This window comes from Zonotrichia leucophrys, chromosome 2 (assembly GCF_028769735.1).
Source record: "Zonotrichia leucophrys gambelii isolate GWCS_2022_RI chromosome 2, RI_Zleu_2.0, whole genome shotgun sequence".
In the NCBI taxonomy this organism is placed as follows: domain Eukaryota; kingdom Metazoa; phylum Chordata; class Aves; order Passeriformes; family Passerellidae; genus Zonotrichia; species Zonotrichia leucophrys.
Window position 1 is genome coordinate 129,923,314 of NC_088171.1, and position 15,518 is coordinate 129,938,831.

Below are 15,518 nucleotides of genomic sequence, written 5' to 3' on the forward strand. Positions count from 1 at the left end.
AACAATCCTAATATTTGTGTCCCAAAGACACTGGAGCAGGTGTCAGGACCCCCAGGGAGGGGGTGGACTGGGAAGGAAACAACTGCTCTTGTCTCTGTATCTCTGTATATGCGTTCCTGTTTTCAGGAGGTTTATTTACTTTTCTGCATTTGGATGCACGGGGTCCACTCAGGTCCAAACCACACTTAGCCCTGTAATCCATTCAGAAACTGGTGTGACAGGAAACCACTCTGTGCATTGACCTAAAGGAGCTGTTTGTCTCTGCTCTCCTTCCACAGCTCTTGCTCTAATGCATTCTCCATCCTTTTTTTATCTCTTATTTGCACAGTCCCGGAGTGCCCTTTACACAGAACAATAAGGAGTTGGCTGTATATTCCACAGTAATGACATCAAAGGATGATAACAATTAGCACTTCATTTAGCAACTTAACTATAACACAGAGATGCCTAGCCAGCAGTATCTCAGGCACATGGAGAAACTGGCCACACAGAAAAGAATTTAATGACCTGGCCAGCCATGAAGGAAGCTATTGAAAACAGCAATCAAGATTTTTTTTTATTTACAGACCTAGTTCCATCCACCAAAATATTCTGTCTCCACAAGACTGATGTTTACAGGAAAATTACTCATATCTTATCTGTGATGACAGTAGCCCTGAAACCTGCCATGATTTTATTCCAATTACTTTTGTATTGTCTTTTTCATGAGGGCAAGTTCAGTAAGAAATTTCTTTCTTATATCTAATGTAAACCTGCCATCTTTCAGTTTAAAGCCATTACCTCATCCTGTCACTATATGTCCAATGTAAAAGTCTCTCTCCAGATTTCTTGTAAGCTCCCTTTAGGCACTGTAAGATCTTTTCAGATTCTTCTCTTCTCTAGGCTGAACAACCCCAACTTCTCTCCAAAGACAAGGAGGCGTTCCAGCCCTCTAATCATCTTTGTGGGCCTCCTCTGGGCTCACTCCAACAGGTCCATGTCTTTCTTGTGCTGGGGCTCCAGAGCTGGATGCAGTGCTCCAGAGCTGGGCACAGCACTCCACATGGGGTCTCACCAGAGCAGAGTACGAGGGCAAAATCATCTTGCTCAACCTGCTGGCCATTCTGCTTTTGATGCAGCCCAGGATGTGGTTGGTTTTCTGGGCTCTGAGCACACATTGCTGCCTCATGGGGAGCTTCTTATCCGTCAACACCTGCAAGTGTCCCTTCTTATTCCCTGCCCAGCCTGTACTCATGTTTGGGTTTGCCCCAGCCCAGGTGCAGGATCTGGCACTTGGCCTTGCTGAACTTCATGAGGTTTGCACAGCCTCACCTCTCAAGCCTGTCCAGATCCCTCTGGATGGCATCCCTTCCCATCCAGCTTGCTGACCACACCACACATCTTGGAGTGGACAGTGCTGAGGGTGCACTTGATCTCACTGCCCATGCCACCAACAAAGACACTAAACAGTGCTGGTCCCAAGACTGACCCCTGAGGAGCACCACTTGTGCTCTACACTGGAACATTGAGCTCTTGACCACAAATCTTTGAGTGCAATCATCCAGCCAATTCCTTTGTTCCTCATTCACCAAGTGGTTCATCCACCAAATCCACGCCTCTCTAGTTTAGAGACATGGATGCCATGCAGGACTGTGTCAAATTCTTTGCACAAGACCAAGGGGGTGACATCAGTCACTCATCCCTCACCCACCACTGCTCTGACCCTGTTCTAGGAGGCCACCAAATTTGCACAATTTGCCCTCGGTAATACATCTTGCCATTCTTTCTGCATGACATCATTAACATTTGGGGTTTTTGTGTTAATCCACATGGGAAAAACTCTTAGACAGATATTCTTCATTTTAGTCTCAACTATTGTAACAAACTTTTCTTCAGTTTGAGAGAATGTTGTCCAAATTGCATCTATTCAAACTGCTATTGCAAAGAACATTCTTCCAGCTTGTAGCCACAGCTGGATGATTTCCCTCTGAAATTTTCTACTGACACTTATTTCTTCTTAATTCCATCATAGAAAATGCAACTCCTCTTCAGTTTTAAGGGTCCATCTCTCTCATTTGATGTCAGGATCTGCTGTCATTGGCAAGGGAGAAAAAGGCATGAATGCATGCCTCACTGCACAGGAGGGACTTGTTTTTTCAAGCCAAGAATTTATAGCATTTGGTGAAAATCCCACAGAGACTCCCCAGGAATACAAATGACAATTCCACGTGCAGGTGGTGATTAAGTGGGAGTCACGGGCAAAGCACATGTTCCTCATTTTCAAGAAAGGAACAAAGGGAGATCCAGAAAGGATTACAAATGGCTTCATTTCTTTCTAGGCTTGGCCAATAATTCCTGGCAAACTCTCTGTATAAAGGCCTGAGCTGCTCAGCCTAGCAATGTCACCCTTCAAGTGGGTGACTTGGTTTTCTCCCATGGCTTTCAATAGGATCACAAAATGGTTTGGGCTGGAAGGAACCTCAAAGACAGGAAAAGGGACCTGAACATGAGGCAGTGTGTACCCAGGTGGCCAAGATGACAAGTGGCATCCTGGCCTGCATCAGAAACAGTGTGGCCAGCAGGACCAGGGCACTGTACTCGGCACCGGTGAGGCCACACCTGCTAACAGTTCTGGGCCCCTCATTCAGGAAGGGCATTGAGGAGCTGGAGCGAGTGCAGGGAAGGGCAGCGGAGCTGGGGAAGGCTCTGGAGCCCAAGCCCTGAGCGGAGCGGCTGATGGGGCTGGGGGTGCTCGGCCTGGAGCAAAGGAAGCTCGGCCGAGACCTGAGCGCTCTGCAGAGCCCTGAGAGGAGCCTGAGGCCAGGGGAGGGTCGGGCGCTTCTCACAGGTAACAAGAACAAGTGACAGCACAAGAAGACATCGCTCCAGGCTGTGCCAGGGGTGGTTGGGGTTGGACATTAGGAGGAATTTCTTCACAGCAAAGATGATTGAACAAACACTGGAATGTGGAGGTGGTGTTGCGTCGTCCCTGGGGCTGTTTAAGGAAAGACTGCACTTGGCACTCAGTGCCAGGTCTGGTTGGCGCGGTGCTGTTCGCTTCCAGGCTGGACTCGATGCTCTGGAGCCTTTTCCAATACAATCCATCCTGCGGTTTGCTCCCGCACGCACCGCGCACTGCGCCCGGCCGGGTTTGACCCGCGCCGCCCGCCGTACGCCGCTGCCGCCGCGCATGCGGAGTAGCGGTGCCGCAGCGGAGCGAGGCCGGCGGCGCGGAAGGACCTTGGTGCGGAGCGAGGTGAGGCCGCCCCCGCTCCCAGGGAGGCTGCCCCCGCTCCCTCTTCTCCCTCCCCTCATTCCCCTCACTTCCCTCCTCATCCCCATCCCCAGGGCCGCCAGCCGCCGCTCCCCGCTCGGCCGTGGCCCTGCGGCAGCCCCGTGACCTCTGTGCGTCCCTGAGGGTGGCGGGGCCGGGTCCGGCCGTGGCGGCTGCAGCGCGGGGCTGGGGCGCCCTGGGCGCGGGACACGGTGCGGGGCTGGTCCCAGCCTGTCCCCGGTACTGCTGAGAATGTCTTCTGACATAAACAGCGGGACAGCAGGCCTGGGAGGGAAGAGCATGCGGGGAGCGCAGCATTAGTGTGAACAACGAAGGCCAGCTTGATTCCACAAATACTGGGTGTAAGGAGTGTAAGAACTTAAACTAGAATCGTGTCATAAATAGCTTGGCTTGAATTTTGTCCCTTAAATGTTCTCATTGGAAGGTCAAACGCACAGGACCACTCTTGCTTATATCGTGAAGACGATTCTTGCACAATACAAAAAGAATGATCTCTCTGTAGTACCAGAAGTTGTTTTAAGCAGAGCTTCTCCCACAGTTCCCTTATTTCTTTTTTCTTTCAGGAAATCCAGTCACCATGTCGGCTGCACTGTTGCCAAAGCCCCAGATGCGGGGCCTTTTGGCCAGGAGGATGAAGTTTCACCTCATTGGGGCATTTGTGGTGTCTATGGGATCTGCAGTTTTGTACAAGGTGGGCTCTGTGCTCATTCGGTTATAAACCGGGCTCATTGGAATATTTAAAGAATTCATAATATTTTTCTGTTGAGATTGGGTTGAGCTGTTCATCAGAAAGGTTTAGTAATGTATTTTTGTAAGCATCTTTCCAAAGCACAAATAAATCTTCCTAATCTTCATTTGCAGAAATGATGTGACTAAGCTGATGTTTCGTGCTGTGTGTTCAAAGTCACGCAATTCCTGACAACTGGACCTTGAGTCTCCCAAAATGCTCTTGGCCATTCACAGCTGATGCACATTAACCCAAGATCCTTTGTGCTTTGGTCGGCCACAGTTTCTGAGACTTAGGAGAGTGTTCCAAGTCTTATTTTATTTCTTGATTGACTTCAGGGAACTTGCTCTAAAGCAATTTGGAAAATTCATCCTTCACACTGAAGATATCAGTGTGGGAAAACCTAATGTGGTCTTTCTGTGCTGCTCCGGAGGTGTTGTGTGGAAATGCAGCATTGTGTTTCCAGAAAAACACCCTTACAGGTTTGATTTCTGATAAAGATCAGAGCAGTACTTTATTAAATAATTATTGGATCTCATACACAAAGCAAACAACACAGGGTGAATTCTTGTGGAAGAGCTGGATCTTGGTTTTCCCCTGTAACTCATGCATATATATTGGCAGCATTTGAGTGCTCAGGAAGTTGTTGACAAAAGTGACAAGAGGTGAAGTTAATTTCAGGTTTTTCACAACTTCTCAGAGCCACAAATGCCTGTCAGAAACAATGAGCTCACACATGTACTTAACACATCTGTTGAGAGGTAGACAAGCTTGTTTGTGGTCAGACTTAGAAAATAATTTTTTAGCAGTCTCTGTGTCATTGTCTTTTTGGCACCCCCACGTTAACACACTGGTAAGGTGGCAGACCAGACTTAGAACAGGTAACATGGATCTCAGCAGCCATTGACTTTGTTTCACATCACATGCTGTTGTACAAATCCACTTCAGATTTTTTTTCAAGCATTTGGGAGCTTTTTGAGTGTATCCCTGTCCTTCAGGTGAATGGGTGTCCAAGAAATGGGAATTGTGGCTTTTTATGTTGGTGACCTGTAAGAGTGGCTTGGCAGTCTTGTAAAATTGTACCAGATGCAGTTGACTTACAGTGTAGGTCAAGTGGAGCCCTTCAGTGTAGGATGCCATTTTATCTGGAGTTTGAGTTTTGCAGAGGCACAAAACTTGCCATAATGATATGTTTTGTGTATAAATCCATTAGCAGGGAGGGTGTTGGACACTGGCATCAATACAGATGGAGTGGTTTTGGATTTTGAAAGTATGATGTGCTACCTTTTTTAAGGTTTTCATTCAGACATTTGTTCTCCTGACCAGTGATCAGGTAGCCTGACCTGTGGGTTTTAACAGGAACAAAGGAATGTTTAATATTTTGAGCTTAAGGCCTTTTAGATTAATATCTACTGATAGACATTATGGAACTAACAGAAAAAAATCTGCTCATAAAGCTTTGCAAACTTTCATTTTCTGTGTGTTGCTTTCCAGTTTGCAGTTGCTGAACCCAGGAAACAAGCTTATGCAGACTTCTACAGAAACTATGATCCCATGAAGGACTTCGAAGCCATGAAGGCAGCTGGTGTGCTTGAGAGCGCACCAGCCAAGAAGTGTTGGTAAGCTGCACCTGCAGGTAATGAGCCTCACTGCATTGCAACAGGAGTGAGATGAGATGAGTGACATGGTGTGCTTCTCCTTGGAGGGATCTTCCTTTTTTTTTTTCAAATTGAAAGGGTTTTGCGAAGAAAAAGGATACAAATTGCACGTAAGAGACCCGGGTAATAAAAATGTGGAGAAACAGAAGAACTGGGCTCTGGGGAATAAAGGCAGGGTAGAAGCTCCTGAGTACCTTCTGTGAAATTTGTTTCAGTTGTGGGTACAGGAGACAGGGATGATGCCAGGCCTTTGCCCTCCTCACATAACCATGGAGAGGAGACAAAGCTCTAATGTTAAACTCCAAGACTTGCCTGGTTCCACAGTTATGTTCATGCTGTCACATCTTGAACTGCTTAACTTGGGCCTGTCTGTGTCTTCTGCTTGCATACTTGTGGTGGTACAGTGAGGGAGAAAATGGAGAGGCTGATTCTCTCTCATAGCATACATCTTAATGTAAGAAACAGAGACAGCTTCTGCATATCACTTTGTATTTTGAAGTTGGTGAGAGAGGGAAACACATCTATATACACCCATAAAAATATATATATATATATTAAAAATCACAATGGCATACAGCTCTGTGTTCCAATAATCATATTTTTGCCATATTGTATAAAGCTTGAATAGAACTTTGTTCACAATACTCTTTTTTTTAAGTACTTGACCCTGCCTTTTCTAGGAAAACTACCCAGCTTTGTTCTCCCTTGCTAGTAACACCAGGAAAAAAGTCTTGATTTCAGCTGTGTTGTGGTTATTAATAACTGCACTCACTGAGCTGCACAAGCTGATGTGACAACTCAATAGAGTTCCTCCCCCTTTCTTGGTGCAAATTTTTTACATTGAGTTCTCTGCTTCTCCTAAAATGACTTTAGACTAATCTAGAATGATAGTTTTTCATTCTTTTGGAATGTTTTCATATTGTGATCATTACGTGATAATCTGTGGCTTTAATTATCCTGGCCAGCTGGATTTTCTCAGCTTGTTTGCATGAGTAATCAAGATTGAATAGAAGATTCGTATTTAACACTGTGAACACTGAATTCTGTTCTATGACAATCTGGAACTATCTGGCTTCTGCTTAGCACAATTTCTCAAAAAAGTTCAGAGCTCCATGTCTTCTAAAAAATTATCAAAAAAGGCAAAAAGTCCTTGTGTCAGTCTCAGCTTTTGACAGTGGTTTTTTTTTGTTTTTGTTTTGTGAGAGTGGGATACTGCTGTTCTTTAGCCATGACTGCAAGAAATCTAAATAATGAAATTATAAATTTACCTAGTTTAAATCTTGGTAATTCTGCTTCTGATTCAGTCCTCTGGCTGTCTTATAGTCACTTTTAAACTTCTTTAGATACTGGAATTGCATCCTTTAGTCAGGTGGCCTTCATCAGTGTATTCTGAAGGGCCATTGGTGGTAAAATAATTTCAAACAAACATTGTCAACAAGGATGCATGTTGAACATTTAATTCAAATCATGAGCAGGATTTATTTCTGTACAAATAGAGCTCCACTCTCAGCCTGTGTTCCCATTGGCAGCTTTAAAAAAAATTGCACATTGTGTGCACCTGTTAAAATTAAATGTTTCCTAAACAATTTTTCCATTTCTTAGTTGTACTGGCTCAAAAGAAAACATGGGAGAGAAATAGTCTTTTGCGATTTTGTTTGAATTGATGATGTTTCTTATTCCTTAGCCTGTTTATAAAAGCACAGATATTTTTTCACTCTTTCATAGTAGAAAGAGGTTGGGTTTTTTTGTGCCTGCACATGAATACAAAAGTAGAAGGGGAAAACAATGCCAGTGTTTCAAATGTTCTGTAAAGGCTGTAAAAAAAGGACAAGTACCCAGAACAGATGGAAGACATTTTTGTTTGCCTCAGAAGTTGAAATTTTAGCTATTTTGAATTTTTAGCCATTTTTGGTGTAGTTACCTAAAGGATACAGTGATCATGCACAGTCTGCATCTCCCAGTTTACTGCAGTATGTCCTGTATGTGGCAGTAAAACCAGTGGCTTAACCTCACTGAGCACTCTCTGTGGAACCAGTCCTTAGCCCCAGAATTGAGGAGGGGGTTGGGTGGGCAGGAAGGAGTTCATTAGTCATGGTGGGAGCATGGCACTACACCAGGTTTGTTCCTGCTGGGCATGGAGGCGCCTTGGCACCTCCCTGTGAATTCACACTTCTCCATCTGCCTGGATGTCCACAGACTCTGGTGGTGATACTGACAGTGGAAATTGAGGTATAAGTGTGAGGAGTATCTGGCATCTGCTGTGTGCTCAGCCATGGAATGAACGGGGAAGCTCAGAGTTTGGTGCTAACCACTTTCAAGACTCTTGTCATGGAACACAGCTGGTCTTGGATTGTGTTCAGTATAATGGGGAGAAGCAATTTGAATTTGGTTTTCTTCCTTCCTTGGTAGGCTGCCTGCACCACTTGTTTCCTCTCTGGCTTCTCTCCGAAAGCTGCATTCCTTTCTCCTGCAGACCCTCAGCAAGACTGATTCAGTTACCAGTGCAGCATATATAGTGAATCTGATGTGCTGTGCAGTGTTGTTCCAGCTCTTGATTTGTTCCATGTTTCACTTCTGTTTGCCACATGAAGGGTGTGTGAAACTTCAAGCTCAGGAAATAACGGGGAATTCCTCTAGACTAAACTACCGCATAAACATTTCTCTGCTGCTTTGCATTTGTACATACTGATATGTTCACTTAGAGCATGAAGTTTGTCCATCATAACTTAATGGGCTTTTTTTATCTTGCAGATTCCCTTGCATTTCAAGAAGACTTGATGATTGAACCTTGTTTGTTCACTGAAGTGTAAAGTGCAATGCACCGCAGTGCATGGCACGCTCTAATGCAGCTCAATAAATAAAATACATATGTCAGTGACATTTAGTTCTCTTCATTAATGTAGAAATACTTAAAGGCTCAGGTATTGGGTGGGTGGAAGGAGGGGTGGAAAGTCTTCAGAACTTGCCCAAGATGACAAAGTCTATCTTTCCTCCAGGAGTTATTTGCATCTCTCTTTTGGCCAAATTCCACATTTGATAGCACAGTATATGCCTAAGCAGTGACAACTAGTTTGTCCCAGCTGTTTATGGGAATATGTGAGAGGACAGATGTTGCAGGAAGGGAGAGGATGGATTTCTGGAGGGGTCTGTGTTACCTCTGGCTTCACAAGGTGAGCTGACCTTGAGACGAAAGAATTTGGCTAGAAATTCTGGAAATACACCAGCCAACTTTTTTGTCTTTTTCTGCTGTCATCGCTTCCTTACATCAGCAGACTGTTACAGCAAGACTTACAGACTCTGCAAGTGCCCATTCTTACACATGGTATATTAGTTACTCTAATTGGAAAATGACTCCAAACTGCAGGCATGTTCCCATCTAATTGATGTACAAGAGGGAAGGGGGTACAGGCAGACAAAGTAAATATTGTATTATGGTAATAAAAATCTTGGCGTGCTGCTTTTAGACATGTATCATCTTTTTAATATCTGGAAGTAGTCAGCTAAGCATAGTTTGGATCTCTGCTGCATTCTGTGCAGTCTGAGGCACGATGCTCTGTCTTGGGCCATGATAACCTGTCAGTGAGAACAGGCTTTGTCACTGCCTCTTGCTCGGGATGAAGAAGGTACTAGAACTGCAGCTTTTGTTTGCTAAATGTGGATACTTAAGAGAGCAGGCAAAAGCTGACTGCATGAAAGGAAGGAAGTCTTTGTATGAAGCAGCATGACAAATTAGGCCATCTGTGTTGTATTTGAAGGTCTTCGGTTCAAATCCTGTTTGGAATAACTCTTATTATTTTACATGGATCATTAACTACTTAACACTTAATAGGTATCCTTGAACAACATTTGGACTAATGAAAGCACATAAGTAATGTATGTGATCCAGAACATTTTATAGAGCACCATGGGATTTTCTTTAAACTTCCCGTGCAGAGAGTGCTTCCTTTAAGCAAAGAAAGAATTTGACATTAGTGATGCTGGGGAAACCATCTAGTAATCAAAATATCCCAGCTCCTATAAATGTAAACCAGAGCTTAACAATAGCAAATGATACCCATTTATCTTCCCAATGTATAGTATAAACAGTGTATGCCATTAAGTACTGACTAACATTTTCTCAGGGCTGTCTGCAGGTTTAAATAGCCAGAGGTCTTCAGTCTTACTGACAGCTTCAGAGGCAAAGCAACTTGCTACTGCCAGGTGTGCAGGTTAATAGACATGATTCCCTTGTCAGTCTAGGCCCTGTATTCCTCACAGTTGCTATGAATTAATTTACTGTTAAATTCTTAGTTTCCTTTAAACTGTTGCAGCCAGCAGCAGTTACTGCAGTCTGTGTTCCTTCAGCTACCAGCTCATGTGATTTAAAGAAATGAGAGTTTTGTGACTGAAGGCAATTTTTGACAGATACAGCAAGCTCAGGGATGTCTCTGGCTAAATGTATTTAACAAAGGAAGCTGAGTTCTAACTTCTGTGGCTGTGCTTTGAGAGTCTGCAGGCTGCAGTTGTTGCTTTCTGGATGCAGTCTGGTTTCACACTGAATACAAGGCAAGTACTTCCCTTAAGCAGGCAATGCCAACCATCCCACAGCCTGCTTTCCTCTGGAGTAGGAAGGGAGTGCAAAGCTGGACACCTCACCTGCTTTGCTGAAATCAGCACCAACCTGCCAGGTTTCCTTTTTTTTTTTCCCTTAATTTTTTTTTTTTTTGCTTTGCCAGCAAGAGTTCAGCTAATTCCATCATACAAAGAATTGGGAGTGGGACACAGCATAGTACAAGACCTGTGAGTTAGACCGCAATCAGTTGCTTGTTACAGGGCATTCTGTTTCTAGGAGATGCTGAGCTGAAAAACATGCTTGGCTCTCTTGGAGATTATCCCAAGTGTCTGAAGGTTTTTGCTATATTTATGTATGAAATGATATATAAAAAGGAATTATTTGACCTAAACTGCTTTGGGAAAGGTCTTGCCTGACTATGGCTTCAAATTTTTTGGCTAGCTTACATTATTCTGGAGTGTTTGAGGAGTGATTGATTGTTCTGGAAGCAAACTAAAAAGATAGATTTGAAGTTGTGAGCTCTCCAGGTCTAAAGAGCGTTATGAGAGTAGGCATGTTTTAAGAGTACACATTGCACTGCTTTAGCAGCTAAGTACAGGCAGCTGCTCTTTGGACAACTTTGTTTTCATAGTTCACACAGCTCATATGTAGGAGAAGTTGATTTATGTGCCGTCCCCGCTCGTTTCCATACATGTGGTCAGAAGGGGGAGAAAGAACCTGCCTAATGCAGTAAAGATGCAGCTCTATTCACTGAAGAAAAGTGTAATTTAAGCAAGTGTTTATTCCAGGAGAATGTAATTCAGGAAAAACACAAATGAATCTTAAAAAAAATGGCTGAAATCTACAAACTTTTAGAAATGAAACTGCTGTTCCTCATTTTATACAGGTGTGTTTGCATCCCCTTGGCTTGTCTGTGTACTCCATAAATAAGGAACAGATTAGTCTAATTGAAATGGTGAGTACAGTGCTGTTTTGATTCAGTTAGTCACAAAAGCATAAAACTTTTCAGCACACGTTTTTGGCAAGCTAGTCACCAGTTTTTACTTCCAAAGTATTGTCACGATCTATTGCATTTTCTGGTACACTACAAAGTCCAGTGACCAACTGGATCTAATGGGGCCCTCAGGAAGCTTGTACATCAGTCTTGTCATTGTCCTACACCTTGTAACCAAATGAATAAACAGCTCACAAGAACAAGTATTACAGGAATAGCTTTATTATCTTTAAACAATTTAATTATATTACAATTTATCCATCAATATGCAAAATTAGAAGTATTAAACAACTTCCATAAAATACTCAGGAATGAAGCACATGTGTGTATATACATATACATTTTTAAACAGTGTTATTTAAACAGTGACTAAGTTACTAAATCATTGGATGAAATGTTCATAATGGATGGGCTTATTTCACAGTCAGAAAAGGACAATGCAGACCCCAGCCTCCTTTATTCTCAGTAGATGAGAGACACAGCTTTTAGGAATATCTTTTAACAAAACAGAACTCAAAAAAAAATTGCAGTTACTACATTCTTATTTACTGTGCATTTGGTCGTATCAAGTATGCATAGAAATTATTAGCTATAAAGCATATGCTCCAAATGGTGATCACATTTTATTCCAGTTTTTGACTCCAATTCCAGCCATGTTCAGGAATCTCCAGACATAATTCATTTTGGTAAGCATATAGAAAAGGAGAGAAGAGTTAACAAGCATAGCTGGAAACCAAGTAAGCCTTTAGTTTTAAAATGAAACTGCCATAGCCAGATTTGGTGTATAAAGTCATCTAACTGTGCCCAGGGACTGATTTCTTGTCTACTACAAGAAATGCAGGTGTTTAACATACATTTGTTAGTGTATTGCGATGGCATCATTAACTGTTAATGTAGTTGGTGCCTGTGGGTCCATAGTTTTCAATCAACTTAAAAAAATCTCATTTGGCTTAGTACGTATTTGAAAGGCCACATTTCTTTTATCAGTTGGAAGATGATAAGCATAAAATGAAGTAGGGCTGAAGGGAGCACATACAATGTAGTGGTGGCAGATCAGAAATGAGCAAGACCCCACAAGGTGTACTTAGCACCTGCACATCTGGGTTACATTGAGCTTGGAGATTTTAAGGAGACAGCTCTGTTTCTTCAATTTTTGAACTGCATGTTACTGGCTTGCAGTTAATGAGCAGACAACACACGGTCATACATACATTGAAAGAACTTCTGAAAATTTGATGGTGGATAAAATAAAGTTTCTGTATACAGACAGTTTTAAAAATAAAGTCATGTTGTAGTTCATGTTTTGTTCTCCAAACCACACAAAGGCACTAGTTTACATTATGGACTAATGTCCTGCAGAACTTCAGTCAAATAAAGGAAGCTATTTTAAGGTTAAAGTGGTGCTAAAACCCAGCTGTCACTAGTAACTTAAAACAGCCACACTGGGTTTAGTGGGGGAAAATGCTTTGCCTCAGGACGCACATGTTGGGGGAGTGTGGGTGTGGGGGGAAAGGCTCAGCCTTGAGCAAGTTTTTACAGCTGAGTTATAAACCTGGTTTATAACAGAAACTGGCAGACCCTAAAATAAGATATAGAGGTATTGATACACATTTCTGTGTGTGGTAAAAACATCTGTATGCACGTAATTTTCCCCCATTCTCTAATTTTTGGTTATTGAAAAGAAAAAGGATTTTGATTAAGCTGTAGTCCAAGGCTGTTCCTTCTCACTTTATTCATTTGCCAGAACACTTTCCTTCCAGCACTAGTATTTTGGCTAGGAAGCAGGAATGTTGTCAAGATTAGAAAAGCTATTGGGCTTTGTTATCAATTTCTACCTCCTCAGAAATTACATGCATCTCTACTTGATGTAGGTTACTGCAGAGAAAGCACCGCTTTCAAACTGGTACGGCATTACTACACACACCAGAAATAACTCTTAATTAAATCCTTTCCTCAAGGCTTTATTTTTCACCATGGTGAATTTGCTAATGAACACCTGGGCAAAATTGGGATCAGCTACATACTGATAGGTCTTTGTTATAGTCAGGGGCTGCTCGGCAGCCAGGGCTGGCGGGGCGGGCGCGGCGGCGGTGCTGGGGGCGAGGTGGCAGGAGGCCTTGGTGATGTACTCCACCAGGCGGCTGTACTGCTGCTCCGACAGCCTCTCCCGGGCGCCCTCGGCCTGCAGGCAGACAGGATACAACAGTCACTGAGTGTCTGAGTGTCTGACGGCAACCAAGCTGAGCAGCAAGGACAATAACGTCCACATTTCGCTGATAAAAATCTTCCTGCCTGAAATCTTAAATAGTTTAAAGGATTTTTTAAATCATGAATGTTCTCCCATAGCTGAGTCCTTGGTGAATTAGTCCTCTCCTCTGCTGTTTTGGGCTTCTGAGAAGCTCTAACTCTGACACAGAAAATTTAAGGAGTATCTTTTGAGAATTGGTCAAGAGTAGAACTTTACAACAGATCAACTCCTTGTACTGAAATCCCGTTTAGAATTGAAATCCCTTTTAGAAAAATGTCAGTAGCTCTTGGCAAGGCTTATCATACAGAAATTCTATTTAGCTAAAATATTTTAGTCTTTAACTTGCTTAATTTAAAATCAAGACTAGAAGCTACTTTCCGGTAGCTTGAATATTGAAGCTACGTTCCAGTTTTGAATGTTCTATGGCAAGATATATCCATCTGCTTCTGACAACAAAATCCATCCACAGAAGGAAATTTTTCTAAACAAAAGGGTTTTACTAAAGACGATTTGGGCATTTTGTTTCTGGAGAAAATATTAAGGGATCTGTGTTTTGCAGGCTGAAATAGGTAGAGGTTGTTTAAGATCCTAGCGAGAGGAATGCAAGTGACCTACCCTAGCAGGAAAAAATACAGTAGAGCAAATACTGTAATCTGTCATATGGTTGCAACCAGATAAACTATTATCCAGAAAAGCTATGGGCAAACCTGGCTTTGGAAGATCAATCTGCTGTGCCCTTGTTTTTGAAGCTGAGGCTGACTGTGACTAGCTTGAAAAGGGGAGGCAAACAAGCAGGCATCAAGCTGGTTGCATGGCCTCAAAAAAACTGTATTTCAGAAATCTCACCCTGAATACTACAGTAGTATGACAAGCTAAGCCATTCAGAATAGAAGTTACTTCCAAAATATTATAATGAAGAAAAAGGCAGCAGCTATAACAGGGCTAGGGTTTGATGCTTCCTTATTTTACACTTGGAGAATTGCTGACCAGTTTAATTTTTATAGGTTTTAAAATTTCCTTGCTGGACATCATGCTAAGGATTTAAAGACTGCTGTCTTCTGCCTGTCTTTCAGGGAGTTTTACAGGTCTTGCTACATAGAATGATACTTTCAAACAGTGCCATTAGATTCACTTCAACATCCACAATCAGTATCCTGACATGTCTCTGGACTGCAAGACTCATTTAAGTACTCTGCTGCTTATTTGAAGAAAGAATTAATCTGATTGATAGATAGTGACAGGTGTCACATTCACATGAAAAATCCCCTCTGTTTTTTTACTATGCCTTTGCTGCTCAGCGAGTAGAAGCACTCCTGTTTTCAATCATCATCACAAAATTGCTAAAGGAAGCAGGCTCATGAACAAGCTCAGAAGTTTAAGGTTGAAGCCTATGCCTAGAAACAGCAGAAATGATGAAATGGGCAGAGGAAAGGGTTGTTTCCATGAACGACCTTAAGGCAGGGAAAAATCAGAAGGCAGACTGCTGCAGCAGACTCCAGCTAACAGTGGAGAACGGTGTCTGAACCACGACTTTGGTCTGGTGGCTCAGTGAAAGTATCTCAGCAGTCAGTCTGTTACAGCAGTTGAAAGGAGAGAAATATGCTGAAGTACCACCTTTGTAAACTGGATTTTAAGTTACAGGGTAAATTTTGGATGTAGGTGGCTTCACATTTTTTCCTCATTTCTCCTAGGGAGGTAAGCCCAGGGACAGCTGGGTTCTGCCTCCACATTGACCAGAAGATCCTGCTTACCAAAGGAGATGGAAATGGTGCTGGTATCCCACTCATCTACTTTTGTGAACACATTCTCCATTAAGCCCCAGGCCATTTTCCACAGATACAGCATAATTATTCAGGAGGAAATATTAACTATGGTTGGATGGTCTTCCAAAGTAACTGGGACCCTGCTTGCTTTTAGATGACTTCATCTGTAACTAAGTGTCTGCTTCTGCAGCAAGTTTCAGTTTGGCTTATATTTTCAAGACAAAAAAAATTTGGAATTGATGTAATTCTACATTTTTTCCTAAATGGGACCTAAGATTGTCACTAAGTGCCCTCACTTGCTG

The 15,518-nt window shown here is 42.7% G+C and overlaps 2 protein-coding genes across 8 annotated transcripts in view; one reads left to right on the forward strand and one right to left on the reverse strand.

Moving 5' to 3' along the window:
- The first annotated feature begins 3,101 nt into the window (after nt 1-3,101).
- LOC135444563 (cytochrome c oxidase subunit 6C) lies at nt 3,102-8,537 on the forward strand. Of its 3 annotated transcripts, none has more exons than XM_064706428.1 (4): nt 3,102-3,235; nt 3,838-3,965; nt 5,496-5,637; nt 8,411-8,537. In XM_064706428.1, exons 2-3 carry the CDS (start codon nt 3,852-3,854, stop codon nt 5,622-5,624), a joined length of 243 nt encoding a protein of 80 aa, XP_064562498.1. In that variant the 5' UTR covers nt 3,102-3,235; nt 3,838-3,851; the 3' UTR covers nt 5,625-5,637; nt 8,411-8,537. The 3 variants fall into 3 exon arrangements, with proteins under 3 accessions (XP_064562498.1, XP_064562500.1, XP_064562499.1); XM_064706430.1 differs by having other exon boundaries at nt 5,496-5,620; XM_064706429.1 differs by lacking the exon at nt 3,102-3,235 and adding an exon at nt 3,493-3,615.
- A 2,869-nt stretch (nt 8,538-11,406) lies between these two features.
- The window catches only part of VPS13B (vacuolar protein sorting 13 homolog B), a 433,030-nt gene continuing 428,918 nt past the window's right edge, over nt 11,407-15,518 (reverse strand). For all 5 annotated transcript variants that reach the window (XM_064706432.1, XM_064706433.1, XM_064706436.1 and 2 more), the window contains exon 62: nt 11,407-13,387. In XM_064706432.1, coding sequence (XP_064562502.1) covers nt 13,142-13,387 — 246 coding nt within the window. In that variant the 3' untranslated portion in view covers nt 11,407-13,141. The remainder of the gene's footprint in view (nt 13,388-15,518) is intronic.

Excerpts from the sequence above, each read along its gene's own strand:
- LOC135444563 (XM_064706428.1), top strand. The coding sequence starts at position 3,852 with ATGTCGGCTGCACTGTTGCCAAAGCCCCAGATGCGGGGCCTTTTGGCC. Across the intron at positions 3,966-5,495 it reads GATCTGCAGTTTTGTACAAG|TTTGCAGTTGCTGAACCCAG; the intron begins GTGGGCTCTGTG and ends GTTGCTTTCCAG.